The following is a 16802-nucleotide window of genomic DNA, read 5'->3' as shown; positions in this document are numbered from 1 at the left end:
CTGTGTTTCAAAATGGTTGTGGACATGCGTGCTAAGCTGTGGGCAACTGCTAGTAAAATATAAGTACATACTTTCACCACACATTGTAAATACATCGTTGGGTATGAGAAAAAATAGGTTGATTTAAAAAAAAATGTAATGAAAAACAAAGGCTTCTAGAACTAAATATTTCAAAAATATAAACACTCCCAACTCAAAAATAAATCGACTATACAGGGTGTATCAGAAATACGTGTATTAATTTTGCCACGGAATAAAACTTATCAAATACGACTTATCTGTATAACATTTTGCAAAATTCTTAATTATTACCTTCACTGATTTCTTTCTTTCTTTTATACAAATGTTTCAATGTTTAATATTTAGTTTGTATTTATAGCAACAATTTTCATTGTTGTTTTAAACTGTTTAAATTGTCTGTTTCTATCACAATGAAAACAGTTTGGCTCTTTTATTTCTGTGCCCATAAGCAGGTACACGTTTCAGTCTGTTATCTTTTCCAAATTTTAAATAAAGTAAAAGTTTTATTGAAAAATTACAAATAGAATAAATGCTTTATTTGTTGAGCTCTGTTCCATGTTCAACATAACACACGTATTTCTGATACACCCTATATAAGATATTTTGAGCTAATAAGTATATTTTTGTGGTGGGAATTTGTATTTGGTTAGCTAATTAGTTATGGAAGCTCTCTGCAAACCGAGCGCGTGTTGGGATTATTGATATCATTTACTATGAAGTCTATGATCCAAACGGAGTCTGCAAACTTTTTTAAAATTAACACATGTATTTCTGATACATCCTGTACAGGCTGTTCTGTCTAAACCCCACGTTAGAAATAATGGAAGTCCTAATAGTGATGCTCATCTAAAAATTTGCATACACCCATAATTCATTATAGGTCCTGATCAATGATATTATTTTCAACATATCAGCACTTCCGATTATACCGGAAGTCCTTATCAACTTTCTTATTTAAATAGAAAGCTATGTTTTTTAGTGCATTTTTGGATTACTCGAGTTATTTTAAAAGAGTTTTTGTCATCTTTCCCTAGTACGTAAATTTAATTGTTTTCGAAATATTGAAACTTTTAAAAAAATTAAAAACAGCAGAATTACCGATTTTTGAAGTGAAAGATGTAAAACCAAAAATTTTTAAAAAATCCTAAATATGTTGAAAATGTCTAAATTTAGGTATAGAGAAAGCTGATAAAAATCACCATGAAATAACTCGAGTTATTTAAAAACGTATTAAAAAGCATATCTTTTTACTTCAGAAAGTTAATACCGACTTCCGATATGAACGGAAGTGCCACCATGTAGAAAATATTTTCATTCAACAGGGCCCAACGAATTAAGGCTGTACACCAATTTTCAGATACATATAATTATCAGAACTTTCAACAATGCTAATGTGCAGTTTAAACGGAATATCTTATGTAACTTGTTCGGATCTTTATTAATCATCAATTTTTTAATTTAATTTAAATTTTATGTCAATTTTGAATAATTTTCTTTAAAATATTAGAACATTAGAAAATGTTTGGTACCGCATTGTATACATAAAAATAAACAAATTCAATCAGTCAACATGGCCGATTCAATCCCACAAATCGAGTAAACCAAAAAACAGTAACTTTTCGGTTCAATTAACCCACCTTTTAGGGACCTTATCGACCTCAGGACCGTACTTCCCGACTTCAGTCCCCCCGAACACATCACGGAAACCCTGGCCCTTGTTAGCCAAAGTTCCAACCTTTACCACCAATACACTCGTGACTATGTAAAAAGGGCCGTTTTAAAGGCCCTTCTAAAATTCATTTTCAGGGCCACCCACGTCTCGTAACGGCCCTTGCAGGTCTGTACTCGCAATTTGTGGGCCGCCAAATCGACCCAATGACCGAAATTTTGACAACTGTGGGTGCCCACGAGGCCCTTTTTGTTGCCATCCATGGCCATGTTGATGTTGGTGATGAAGTTGTGATTTTTGAGCCCTTTCTACCTTGTTATAAAAATCTAGTCGAAAGTGTGGGCGGAATAGCAAAATTTGTGACCTTGAATTTGGTACAGGGGCCCAAAAATTTGGGTAATAAATGCATTTTTGATTCGAAAAAACTCGAAAATTGTTTTAACGAAAAGACGAAAATCGTTATTTTAAACAATCCGAATGAATATTTTGGTAAAGTTTTTACGCTTGAGGAACTGGAATTTGTGGCGTTTTTGTGCCAAAAATGGAACGTTTTATGTATTTCGGACGAAACGAACGAATTTTCCGTTTCGGCACAAAATGGTCCAAAAATTGGTATTTTTTTTTTTGAAAAAAATGACCCAAAAAATGGTACCAATGATCCAATTTTAGCGTCTTTGCCCAACATGTGGTCACGAACACTTACCATTGGATCGGCTGAAAGGACCTTTGGAGTCACTGGATGGAAAGTGGGATGGGTTTACGGACCCTCTAACCTACTTTTCAATCTTTTGATGGTACACCAAAATTCGCTATATACCGGAAACACACCATTGCAGGTCCAAATTTGCAAAGAAAAATTGTAGGAAACTGTAGCAAAAGTTACAGGAAACTGTTGCAAGATGTATTGAAAAGAATTTTCAGACTCAGAAACACATAATACAAACGAAAAAACAATACTTTGCTAAGAAATTGACGGAAATCGGGCTAAAACCAATAATACCTGAAGGTGGCTACTACATAATTCTGGATTTGGAAAATCTGGGTACTTTCCCGAGTGGTAGAAATAATTTTAACCAAATGTTGTAGTTTGTCGTAATAAAACGACCAAAGACTCAAAGTTTTGCGAACAGTTGGGCAAAATGGGTTTGTTGGGCACACCCATGAACCCTTTTTTTAGTGAAAAGAACAAAGTGGAAAATTACGTTGCGTTTTCTTTTTTCAAGGTAATTAAATTAATTAAGACCACACAATAGTGAGATTTTTTTCAGAAAAATGAAACTTTAGATCGAGCGATCAATATTTTGAAACAACTTGTATAATTTTCGGGCTTGTGCAGAGGAAAGAATGCACACTTTTCAGTCAATTGTCGCTACTACAATACACTATTAAACACAATTTTTTTCAATAAAATCATTTATTTACCTTGTCCTTGAAAAATCCAGATTAAGAAAAAATACATGAGCTACTGTATCAAAACTATAGAAATGCCAACGTCGCCTTTTCTTTAAAAGTTAGTTGTTATAAATTATTCATGCACTTCAAAGAATTAATAGCTAATGTAATTTATAGTTTCAATGAGAGATCTAATCATTACATTTTTACCAACCTTATTTAAAAAAATATTTGGTAAAATGCGACGTTGGGTTTTTTATAGTTTTGAAACAGCTACTCTAGTTCACTAATTAACAATCTTTTAACAAATTCAAAATTTTTTGAAACCATATAATCTTTTTTTTAATAAAATAAAAAATTTGCACAAAAAAATTTCGGAAAGTCCGAAAAAGAATACAACCTGTCTATATTTTTAATGCCATAAGTAATTTAATTTTTTTAATTTAATCTGTTATTTTGGAATATGTTATTGTTAAGTTTCGGTTAACTTGTTCGAACCTCTTAACCAACTTAGAAAATTGGTTTTATATTTTTTTTACTGTTTTCGATAATACACATCTTTATTTTTCTGACAATAAAAAAAATAAATAAAAAATTAATTAAACAATGAAAAGAATATCTTTTATAATATAAAAAAATATTGATAATTAAACATTAATTTATAAGCAGCAATTGTTTTTATAATCTTTTTTATAATTAGCTCGAAAACACGTTTTAATTTGCACCTAAACACGAAAAAATTACAAAAAATAATCACCCCCCCTTATAAAATAATGCACGAACAAAAAAATAAAGCTCTTTGTGTAATACGCTTTAATTTTTTTGTTTTTAGAGGTTTGTTTGCTTTGTTTTTTGATTTTTTTAAACTTTCCAGAAAGAATAAAATGTGTACCTACTATTTAAAACACTAATCATTTATTTTTGCACAATTGAGCTCTATTTGATTATTTACTACGCTTCTTTCCAAGACAGTATAAATATGTGGTGTTTACTAGTTGCTACGTCCGAAGGCGTCAGTAAGTAAATTAGGTGTTGGTAAGTAATTTTGTCGACGCTTTAAACGTAGCAATCGGTAACCATAAGCTGCCATTTTGACATTATTTAATAAATCTTTAAAAAAAGATAGGGATCGTGCAAAAAACGCGATAAACATCACAAATAAGGATTGTCGATCTCAGACAATAATAAACAATTGTCTTCGATCGATAAACCGTCCTTACCGTTCTTGTTACTTGACATACTATTATCTACACACTTGGGTGTCAATGTCTACACCCTCGAGTCTTCCCTAACCACTCACACACCTCTTGCTTCTTCCTCAAATACCTTGTACACAACAAAGTACATCTTTGTATTTCTACATCTCTTTCGGTAGGCTTAAAACTAACCCTAGTAATAACAACAAAGTCGCATTGACTAAATTCACTTTACTTAATTTGTCTAAATATGTTGTAACGTTAACTCGGAATTTGGTGATTCGTTATGACTTAGTTGTGTTAAAGAAACTAAGAATTTTTAGTAAAGCTTTTTATTTAGTTAAAATAAAATTTTTGTTATCGTATCGATTCTGTATGAGTACGGTGAATAACAACTAATTGGTTTTGTTAGCACAACCTTCTAATTCGTGCGTGAAACCAAAAAAAAATTCTCACACCTGCGCTTTAATAACTCTTTGCATTTTTCTTTCATTTTGTGTTTTAGTGTTGATCGTTGTAGCGTTTTGCTAATCATTGATGTGGGTAAGTTTAATAATCATTTTCATGCTTTTGAAACTCTTCAGGAAATATTTTGTTTGCCTTTATTTGTTTGTTTTAGTGATTTGTTAGATTACAGACCCTGTCGTTATTATCACTTCAGAAATGAATTATACGTTACTTTGAATGATACTAGCTCCTAATTTTGTTATGTTTTAGAATTCTTTATATGTTTGTTTTTCAAATAATTATTTTAAATAATATATAGCTTTATTAAACATGAAAATCTAACTGCTCTTTTATTTTAAAAACTCCTTTAACAACTATAATAATTAATGATTATATCATATCTTATAACATACGTATGGTAGACAAAGTTGGAAGGTAAGTACTATATGATATGATATACAAAATATGGAGAAATTGACTGATGTGCAGTGGAAATGCACATGAAAATTTCAGTTAACATTGCACAATAGTTTTGCTATAGCAACTAAACCAAAAAAGTTACCAACATTATTAAAAAAGAAATAAATTATATTTGTTCATTTAACTATTTTATTCAGTCCTCAGTAGTAATCTTTTGTAGTTGTAAGTGCTACCCTCAACTTAATTGGACTCACAAACGTACAGTTACTAAAACCAAATAGTATTATTTAAATGGACCGAGTAATTTAATGCAAACAAATAATTGTATAGTAAATTGTCGGAAATCAGTATTTTTGTAAGAATAACAAATAATATCTAACTTTTATGGTTGGTATCAACCAATTCATTAGTTGTGCCTATATTAACTAAAAAATTTGGTTAATGTAACTAAAAATTGGTCCTTTAAACAAGGCACTTTCTAAGCGTGGGTTAAATTCTTTTCAAAATCATTGGAACCCTTTGGACATGCTTATAATGTAATAACTAATAACATTTTATGCTTATCCCCTATAGAAAAGATCATTGAAAAAAATAATAAAAACCTAAAATTTTGTTTCAAACCAATAAATGCTAAAGCATGATGGATTTCTTGGCGCTTTTGCTTCTAAGATCCTTTATAGGCATCAGGGTGATACAAAATTGTGGGACCAACTCTTTTGTTACGATGTTGTCGAAAAAAATAAAAACGCACTGATGTCTTTTTCCTAAGAAAATGTTGATTTTTTTAGTATCTTGTGATTACCAAACTAGAGTTTACCGATTGATTTGCAACATGGTATGTATATTAATGACTCAAGAAGATTAATAGAATGTATTTTCAATACATGACACAGACACAAAACAGACACAAAAAAGTACAAAGCTGAATTCCTAGTGAAAATAAATATAGGATGTCCCAAAATTGGCGAATTCCGAGTTCAGAGCGTTGTAGAGAATCACTTTATTAGTCGAAATATAGAAACAAAATAAAAATTCGAAGCTCTATATCTTTCAGGCTTTCAGGATATTTAAAATTTTAAGGTATTTCTCACCAAGGAGAGGGAGTTCAAAATTACAACAAAAACGTTTCTTTTAAAATATTAATTAGATATCTCTGCAATTTCTTTTTTTTTTCTATATTTTTTGAGACATCCATAGTAATACGTTTTAGATATCACCCAGTATAAAATGAATGAGGTGAACTATTTACAATTCCTTTAAAACAGCAATCAACTAATTTCTTAATTAAATTTTCTTCTGAATAATGCCTTTCAAAAAAAGCACAACGATGACATTACTATCGTCCAGTTTAATCACATTTTCGTCATTCCTCCCGAAATAACAGTCTTTAATTAAAGTACCACAACAGAGAAGTGCAATATCACTACATCATGCTGCGACACGTGAAACATGTTTATACAGGCCAATTAAAAAAAATCGATAGCTTTTTGGGTGTTTACAACAAATATTATCACGTGGCCGACATTAGGATTGTTTGAAAGCTATTTCGCTAGTTCTAATTTTTCAGAGGATCTAAATGAGACGGCTCGAGATTTTTAAGTGGTCATAAATTTTTATACGGTGCCAAGGGCAAGGTGTTCATCAATTTCCTCTCTTTCCTGGTGTTTCTTTTATTCATGTTACGATTTTGTGAATTTCAGATAAGTAGTACAATTATGTTATCGTATTAACCTTTTTTATTATCCACCGAACGTTTTTTTTTTTTATTAAGCATTACATAATTCAATTTTAAGCAATAACTTGAAGTTAGTCAAAAGTTTATCACTTTGTTAGCACAGGTGACTGTTTTCTTGTGACGCCTGAGCTATTTTTTTCTGTTTAGATCGACTGTATTTAACACAAACGTATTTTTGTCAGATTTATAAATGCAAATGTTCTTAGAATAGAAAGGGGAAGTTATTTTTGGATGTTTCGATCGGTTTTCGTTTCCGCCCTCATTTAACCACAGAAATGGTCATTTGCATGTTTACGAAAATAAAAACAGATTCCTCATTTGGCAAATTGTACGTCTTATTTATTCGCGGAAATAAATGTTTTATTCAAAACAGGAAAAGCATGGGACAAGATGAGGTGACGGTAACCGTTGTTGCATCTCATAAATTGTAATACAAGACTAGAAAATGTTGTCTTATAAGAAATAGCCCCATAAAAAATCAATTTGAAAAGTGAAAAAAACTGATATACAGCAGGTGCTCTTGTCCTGTTAGAGACTACTTTAAAAGGCAAAGACAGACACATATTTCTGAATTCAAATGAAAAGTAGGTCGATGTTTGATTTATATTTGATATTATCATAAACTTTTACTTTTCTCAGACTGGGTGTGCTCGTCTGTTCTAATTATAATTTTTCAAATAAATTTTCAATCCATTTATTCTTTTCTGCGTCACCAGTCATGTGGTTTGCTGTTCGTTTCTTCTATTACACAAGTCCTGGAGCAGTACATGTGGCTCTTGTAGAGCTTTCCTTGCGTAATTTCTCCCAAAAGCCTCATTTCCATTTAACTTTATTAAAATTACGACTAAATTTAGAGGTTTTGCCCGTACTGTAAGGGTTCTTCCACATGAAACAATCATTTTAGAGCTTCATATGCAAAATTGATCGATTTCAAATCTGGGGAAAACGCACTTACGCTGATTTCTCATCATCACCTAGTGTGATCCTCGTATGTGTCATTAATATTAACGATAGGATCAATGAATTCCACTCAAGGTGAACGACGATGATCGAAACTTGAAGATTTACACTGGATATACCCATTTAGCATTGCTTATTACTACTTATTGATGTAGTTTGCCCTCAAACTAATGGCTTCTTTGCAAGTCAAAGAGGCTGCGAGAGGAAGACAAACTGATAGACACTGTGGTAAAAACAAACTCTTGTTATTGTTTTAATTGGGCATTTTATTTTATTCATAGCATGTTTTACAAATTTTATTTCGTATTTAAATTCTTATTATATAATATGAATAATTAGTTTTTTCACTTTTCAAATTTGTTTACGCGAGACAGTGTTTTTTCCTTTTCATTGTACTCCATTAACATATTTAAATACCACACTGAGATAATTACATAATGAAGCTCGTAATTGAAAAGGATAAAAAGTACTTTTACGCAGTTGGAAATCCAACTTGTTTGAAAAAATGTATTGTTTATTGCGGTTTACGATTTACCCATCTTTTGCAAACATGGAAAAGTTTTAAATGCATTTTCCTTGCATTTTCTTGTGTGTTAATAATACTAGGAAGAACTATAACATAGGAGACGAAACGTGATAAAAAATCGCAGGGATTTCTAAAGCAGAATAAAAATGAGAGGACATCGAGCGTTAAACGTTGTCTTCGACAAATCGTTTTAAATTTATTTAAATCCAACCGTTTCACTAATTACTTGAAAAAAAATGCAAAAATGTTGAGCTTTGCACTCTCAACAGACTGAGAAACTGATGACTAAAATTGTCATGAGAAACATGAGAAAAGAATATTTTTAAGTATAAGTGGATATTGAGGTCTTCAAAACACGCGGGATTTTTCGAGCACGACGGCGTAGCCGGAGTGCTCGAAATAGAGCAAGTATTTTAAGGCCAATTATTCACGAATACGAATACGCAATTTGTTTTATTGATTTATTTTTAAATCAAAAATACTGATATTAATATTACAAAAATTAAAAATAATGTAATGTGAGATAAGTACACAAAGTGTCTCAAAATTGACGCGCGTGCGTTAGGAATTTGACTCAGAAGGTTAATACATGTTGTTTTGTCTTTCGTTTTTGAGTTATTGATAAAAATGTAAATAATAAGCTTTAAGCTGTCTTTCCAATTATTTGTGGAACATAATTCATTAGTTGATGTTAGCGATGTTAAAATTCTTTGGATCACTCTGTCTAGTAAGGAGTATTATTAATTTCCTTTGGTTTTGTATGTTTAAAATGATACGATATTACTACATTATTACATTCGAGATTTTGTCGATTGTTAATAGCTCAGTTATAAGTTAGAGGTGTTTATGATAGCAATGCTGCTACAGAGGCTAGGGCATATACGGAAAAGTTTCTAAATCTTATTGTAGCGTATTTTGTGACAACAAATTTGGTAAATTCGCTTTTAATAAAATTTAATGTTTAAATTTAAAATTTTAATTTCGTATCAATAACTCGACAATGAAGGCCAATCGGACAATTTTCCACTCTTAACTTTCCATTTGTTTTAGTCTTCTGAAGCAAACCCTAAAAGCACGGGCGTCAATTTTGAGACACTCTGTATATTTCGTTTAAAAGCGCGTTTTAGAAAAAGATGGTTTTTGCTTTAAATAAGCAAAATAGATTACCAATAAAAAAATATTTACAATTTTAAATTTGCGCTTTGTGTCGTATTTTTCTAAACGCTGCGAATGCGTTTAAAGATACAAGAACAATGTTAAAAAGAAAGTTGTAGAGAATTAAATTTCCTTTAAAAAAGTCTGAACCATATCTCTACCGTCAACGGCCCCAAAGACTATCACAGACGCTCAAGCGACGGATTCATTTCATTTTACCGGTGGTCAAGTAACGGAAAGTTAATTTATACCTAAACTGTAGAAGATATAAATATGGCATCGCGGACTTTTTCATAGGAAATTTAGTTCTCTACAACTTTGTCCCTTACAATTTTTTGTATTTTCAACCGTATTCCCAGCGTTTCGATAAATATGCGACAGTGCGCAAAGAATTTTCGTTAAAATTATCAATTTGCGTTCCATCTTATATTTTTGCAAATACGGTTGAAGATACTAAAAAGTGTAAGGAACACAGTTGTAGAGAATTAAATTTTCTACAAAAAAGTCCGCGACACCATATTTCTATCTTCCACGGTTTAGGTATAAATTAACTCTTCAATAATTGGCCACCGCCAAAATCAAGCAAATCCGTCACTTGAGCGTCTTTAAACGATTTTGGAGCCTAAATGGTTGATAATAGAGATATGGTTTCGGGAAGTTTTTTAAAGGAAATTTAATTCTCTAGAACTTTCTTTCTATTATTTTTCTTGCATCTGTAACCGTATTCATGGCGTTTTAAAAATGTTGGACAGGGTGCAAATTGGTAAAACTTTTTTTTTAATGTAGTTTACGAACATTTTTTTGTATTATGATTATCTTTTACTATAGAGAATTTAATACTCTATCTACCTGTTTTTATTGTTATGTGTTAACCGTTATACAATCTATTTTTTTCATTTCTCTTAAAACTCAGACGGTAATGGTACAACTGCGCTCTCTGATGACATTAACGGAACTACCGAGGACGGGAAGACGCCGTTTCTTATCCTAACCCTTAGATATCCGTAGTTCATAAAAGTGATAATGATCAATAAGGAAAAATTGCAGTCTATTACAATAGTTTACAGTATATATGTTGCATCAGATTTTTTGCTGTTACTGAATAATAATTGTTGGACACAGATTTCAAAACTGCAAACAGATGTTTTCTATTTGCTTTAGTTTTTTAAAAATACAGAGTGATTCAAAAGTGGCGGCCAAACTCTCGTATGGTGATAAACTGATAAAAGACGTTCAGTTAATCACAAAAATGAAGTCAATTTTTTTTTCATGCAACTTAATTTTGAAATATTTTTTAATTTGTTTTTCTTAGCAACGGTATCGATTTTTGCTCTATTGTTTCCTGTCATATTGAATTAAATTTATTGTTAAATTTGCAGGTTTTTTAATTGTTTTGTATAGGTATCATAAGACATTAATTGTTGATTTTTTTCAACTGGTATTTGTTTAAAGTTCCAAGAGCTGTCGTTTCCGCTAAATAAAATCAAAACAATATGACCTAAAGCAGTGTTTCCCAACTGGTGGTGCGCAAACCGCCGAGGGGTTCGCCCAAAAAAGTATTGCAATGGCGGAATTTTATAAAATGGCTAATGTAAAAAATTACAAAATAATAAATTTAACAGACAAAATTGGCAGCAGCTCATTGTCTCTGAGGACCATAAATTGTTTTTGTTTAGTGTTTTTGCCCCAAAAAATTTCTTTAAACAATTGATTGTTTTTATTTTCATGATTCAAAATTCATCAAAATTTAGACTTTTTACGGATTCTAGATAGGTTTATTTCTGTTTGTTGCGTTTTTATCGAACACCTAAAGACAATTATTACGACTTTGTGCCTACAAAAACAGAACTCAATTATTATTATTAATAGAAACAGACATAATACTGTGGCCAAAAATCAGCATTTCGTGCAAAAAATTTAATGAAAAAGTACGATTCTACTGCAAAACAACTCATTTGTCGAAGGAAACAATAATTATATGTTGTAAAAATTGGCTATCAGTTTTCAGTAATTTATTTGAACCTAAATGGGCTTGAAGTTAGAGCAAGTATTAATTACTTCTTTAGACATAATTCAAAAATTAAATTGGCACTTTTTTATTGCTTTGTATCATTTAATTGTTTTTTGGCTCACATAATTATTTTGCATTTTCGTTACTTTCTTGTTAAAAATAGAAAATTGCAGTGTTAAGAACTTTTTGTCCTCACATTTACATCATAAACTGTTATTTAATAGGGAATTTGACCCAATTTCCTATGTGTTTTCGTATCTACATATTTTAAAGAAATTTTTGCTAATATTAATGACATTTTTTAAAATAAATCAAACACAGGACCCAACTTCTTCTACTAAAATTCCTCCGAATGAATTGGCTATAGAACCAACGTTAAAACTATTTAACATGTCTGTTTAAAGAACACCTCTTGCAAAAGCATTTACTTGTAATCTGTTCCCAATTTTAAAATAAAAAAAAATATAAAAATAGTTATTACATTATTCGTTTTTTTAATTCGTATTTATTAACATACATTCAGTTCCAAATGTGCAACAAAGAAAATAAATGTCCTGTCAAATTTTATTGTCTTAAGGCTATGCAAGGGGTTCGCCAATTTCTGTTGGATGTTAGAAGGGGTTCGCAAGATGAAAAAGATTGGGAACCACTAAAGCACCAAAAACTTGACTTTTAACAACAGATTTTTTCTATCAGCTCTAGTTTTCAAGGTAAAGGTAATTCTTATTAGCATTTATTTCGAACAGTGCACATAGCTTTTTACTTCTTCGTTGCCTCAGAATTTTTTGCTGTTGTTAATTAAATGTTGGATGCTGGTTTAAAAAGTGCAACCAGATTTTTTTCTATCCCCTATAGTTTTAGAGATATAGCTAACTCAAGTTAGTATTTCATTAAAAAAGGACGCAAATTTTAGTTATTTACTTAACTGTTGCCTTAGATTCTTCTGCTGTTATTGAATGACTGATTTCAAGCCAACAATTTTTTTCTATCACTTGTAGTTTTTAAAATGTAGGTAGCTTATATTAGCATTTATTTAGAAAAATTCACCTAGCTTTTTTAGTCATTTACCTCTTTGTAAATTTTTTTGCTTGTTGACTAACTGTTGGACGCTGCTTTAAAAACAGCCAACAGATTTTTTCTAACACCTTTAGTTTTTAAGATATAAGGATATAAGTAACTCATATTAGCACTTTCCGCACTTTTTTAAACTCTAAAATGAAAACTCGAGCTGATGGCTAAATTTGGACCTCAGATTTGAAATCTACACTCCAAAAGTTTGTGGAATCTGTTAAATTTGCGGCAACAGACAAAAATTAGAATTCTGTAAAAAAGTGGTTGCTAAAATCAGCTATAGGCTATAGCCCAGTCAAATTAGACAAAAATAAGGCAATCAGTGGAAAAAATTCCTAGAGATGGATTTTTTTTAAAAGCTTTCTTTACACTTGAGTAGACATATATCAAAAGTCCCCGTGGTTGGGGGGCGAGCTCTAGGAGGGGGAGAGGGCTAAAGCTGTTTTTTTTGTTTCTTTGCTTATATCTCGGAAACGGTCACTCCTATCAATTTTTATCTTCTTATCAAAATTAAAGTTGATAAAATCTCCTACAAAATGGTCCTAGCCTTATTGTTGTAGAACTAATCGTAAGCGAGTTACTAGCTTTTGAAGTTTGGTGTCTACATGACACTATATAACTAAACATTAGTATACCATAAGTATTTATATGGAAATAGTGTATGTAAAGCGTCTCCCAACTAAGCTAAGAGTGGGAAATAAAAGAGAAAAATACTTTCTTCCCTCGGGCTCTCCAGTTGAAGACCACAACTCAGCATCTGAAGATGACTCAGAAAATATAATAGAATACACTGTTGGACTCAATGCATACAGTTTATTATAAGATTTATTTAAAACGTCTATATAAAATCATCTATTTATTAATATTTTACTGAACAAGAATGTAATTCAGTTTTTAATGTTGGAGACGAAGACGAAAATGCAGCATCTAAAAACGACTCTGAAGACTTCAGTGACTTTCATGTCTCTTCCTTTCCCCTCTAATAAAGTGTTGGACCTTATCAAATCAGTTTATTGTCAGTTTTTCAAATCACAAGACATTTTCTTTTGAAGCACATTTTTTTAAATGATTATTTTTTCCAGCCTTATAACTCGCTTATGGTTAGACCTACAAGAAAAATGCATATAATCATTTTGTAGTAAATTTTGTCAGCTTTAATTTTAGTAAAAAGATAAAAACTGATAGGAGTAACAGTTTCCGAGATATAAGTAAAAAACCAAAAAAAGACTGCTTTAACCCACTCCCCCTCTTCAAGCTCGCCCCCCAACCTCGGGGACTTTTGACGTAAGTCTACCCAAATGTAAAAGAAGCTTTTAAAAAAAACACCTCCAATTCTCCAACGAGTACGAATGTACCAATATAGCTAAATGAAATCATATAAATGTATGCCAAAATCAGAAAATATATCACCTTGTTAGAAAATGTCGTTGCGTTTGTTTCAGAAAATCCACTAGTTACACAATTTTAACATTTTCTATAATTCTTTTAAACGGTTTCGTAAAAAATATAAGTACTCGTATTTTTGTTTTTTGACATTGGTTTGAAGGCATAACGCGTTTTTTCCCGTGCATAAAATAGACTGAACATGAATTTGTGGTTACGGATAAAACCACAAAAATATATTTTTTACAGAAAAACACATCAAATAACTTCACCTTCACTTTGTGTCTCTTCTGATGTTAAAAACAATTTCTTGAAAACACATTAAGTAACCTTTAGCAACAACAGACGAATTAGCGAAGATAAAGTGTTCATAAATAATTAGTACCTACATAATATTATATGGATCAAGTTCGATTTTGAGCGAAGTGTTATCTTACGATTTTTCTTGTTTGGTATTTACTAGTGCTTACTGTGCGCTTCGCCTTCCTTTTAATCAGGAAGAGTACAAAATTCAGTGAATGTCACAAATCGCCCATGATTCGTTAAAATATGGCTTTATTCTAATTAAATCTGCTTCGTGTTCCAGTAACATTAGCGGAAGGTCGTCATATTTGATTCATTTTTGCTGACACTTTCCCCGATTAAAAATCGAAAAGTAGGAAAGGAAGCCATAAATCATCGCTATACAACGAGCTCGATTTTAGCACCTTCAGGAATTTTTTCATAAACAGGTCATTGATGTGGAAACTTTGCCGCAGTGTAATGCTCATATTTTCCAACTCATCCTTACCTTCCTCAACTTTCGTAATAATTAATGGCAAAGTTCATTGTCTTTAGTGATGCAATATTAACAACAACAAACATTTTTCTCAATCGTTTCTCGTATGGAAATTTACAAAAGCGTTTTGCAGAAATTACCTCGACTGTTGCACTCGACTTCAGAAATACCCACGACATTTGCCAGGAGTGCCTGAAACGCCCATTTTTTTAACAGTTAACTTTTTTTCGTTTATCTACAATCTCCCAGAAATCCCCAGTTAATTAACTTAAAACGCGCTACCTTGTTGGAAATACCTGACGGCTCATTAAAACAATCAATTGCAACAGATTATTTGCATTAAAAGTAGTTTAAGTCTAGATCGATATTTCAGTTCTGAATGCTGAGTAGATTCGGATTTTTCAGTTCTGCAAGATGAAAAAACGGACCGTTCGGAAATACACAGGTGTTTGGGTGTCATTCTTAATTAACATAGAGATTTTTATTATACGGACAAGGCCATTAAACTGCCGCTGTCTGAAAGAAGTTCACTGGAAATTACACTGCCTAATACAAACTATAAACATTTATGTTGAAAAATTGACGCAAGTTGTACACAAATTGCATAATTTTTACAAGAAAAGAAATAAAATTTTCAAACGGTGCAGTTCAGCTGCTACATTTCTCAGCAGGCAATTTTATTACGAGTGAAATGAAAAATAGACCATGACTTTAAAGATTAGGAAATTTCACTATTAGGTGCGCAAAAAATGTTGAGGGAGTTTTCATCCCCAATTTTCTTAAGGAATAATTTTATTTCTACCCAAAAATAAAAAAATTACCAAACAATAAAATCCCATCACGGACTTGTAAAATTCATGTTTGGGATTAAGTCATCGCTGTCATACACACAAGGTGAAAAAAGTCTCCGTGGTAAGACAAGATTTACACTTTTTGTGTGTTCTAAGGATGAAAAAATTGTAATAGGCTATAAACAAAATGCATTATTCAAGATGGTGTTTGCTTTATTTCCATAGCTCCTGATTTTTAGAAGTGACCTTAGTGGTAACTCAATATTAATAAAATTGGACCACACTTTTGCCCACGTAAATAATTCAGGTACGTTTACATTATACATACTTTATTAATTCTAAAATGGAAAATAATATCTACAGGGTATAATAGTAGTTTGTGTGTTCTATCGTCTAGATAAAACACAACACAACACAGTATGTTTTCATAAATTTGAAAATAAAATAAGAGATTACGAATACAAAATAAAAACAAACAAAACCTTGTGTTCAATGCAGTGTAGGGTTGAGGAAAATTTTGAGAAAGAAGTAGCAGACGAATTCTATCGATTACACACCCTTAGAAGTTGTTCATTATAAATTAAAAAAAGACGTAGTTGTGGACGCCACTTTTTGCTTTTCTGTTTTCGGAATTAAAAAGACAGTGCATTGCAAACAATAAATTTTTGTTATGTTAATACAGTGCGTTTAAAAAGTCTTTAGATCAACTCTTGCTGTGAAAATTTGAACGTAGGTATGTTGATTTCTTTTTCTACATATTTACAAAAATACTGGCGTTGGAGAAAATCGCAAGTAGCGCGTTTGACACTTCAACAGAATAAAACGATAATCTATCAAAGACAATAAAAATCTGTCAATCTAAATTCCACTGCAAGAGTTGATCTAAAGGCTTTTTGAACGCACCGTACTTACCAAGTGTGGGAAATCAGCGTAATGTCAGCTACTAAGGTATCTTCGAAATTGAGGAATTATTTTAATGAACTAAATAAACTCTTTGTACCTAAAAAAGTCATGAGGTATCGTTACTTCAGGACCTGGCGCTGAGGCAATGAAACCCACTACTGTACTACTTCTCCGAGAAAAATCACAATCTTTAGTAAACATTACTAATAGTCTTGCTAATAGTAATTCTTTTACTTTATGAATGAATTGTATTAGAGGTTGTTCCATATCTGGTAGCGAAGTGACTGTGACATAAAAGGCTCTTGAAATGTACCTACTTGGTTAAAATAATGAAATACATGGGC

At 31.4% G+C, this 16802-nt stretch overlaps 1 protein-coding gene across 1 annotated transcript in view; it reads left to right on the top strand.

Moving 5' to 3' along the window:
* Window positions 1-1587: 1587 nt before the first annotated feature.
* Window positions 1588-16802, top strand: part of LOC656125 (kynurenine aminotransferase) — a 23376-nt gene continuing 8161 nt past the window's right edge. Inside the window, exons 1-7 of the mRNA XM_015978210.2 lie at window positions 1588-1617; window positions 1666-1783; window positions 1828-2302; window positions 2360-2526; window positions 2576-2732; window positions 2777-2913; window positions 2959-4821. Coding sequence (XP_015833696.1) covers window positions 1592-1617; window positions 1666-1783; window positions 1828-2302; window positions 2360-2526; window positions 2576-2732; window positions 2777-2913; window positions 2959-3009 — 1131 coding nt within the window. The 5' untranslated portion in view covers window positions 1588-1591 and the 3' untranslated portion in view covers window positions 3010-4821. The remainder of the gene's footprint in view (window positions 1618-1665; window positions 1784-1827; window positions 2303-2359; window positions 2527-2575; window positions 2733-2776; window positions 2914-2958; window positions 4822-16802) is intronic.

This window comes from Tribolium castaneum, chromosome 1 (assembly GCF_031307605.1).
Source record: "Tribolium castaneum strain GA2 chromosome 1, icTriCast1.1, whole genome shotgun sequence".
Taxonomy (NCBI): Eukaryota; Metazoa; Arthropoda; class Insecta; order Coleoptera; family Tenebrionidae; genus Tribolium; species Tribolium castaneum.
Note: the sequence above shows the minus strand (reverse complement) of the source record. Positions and strands in the feature narration are given on the sequence as shown.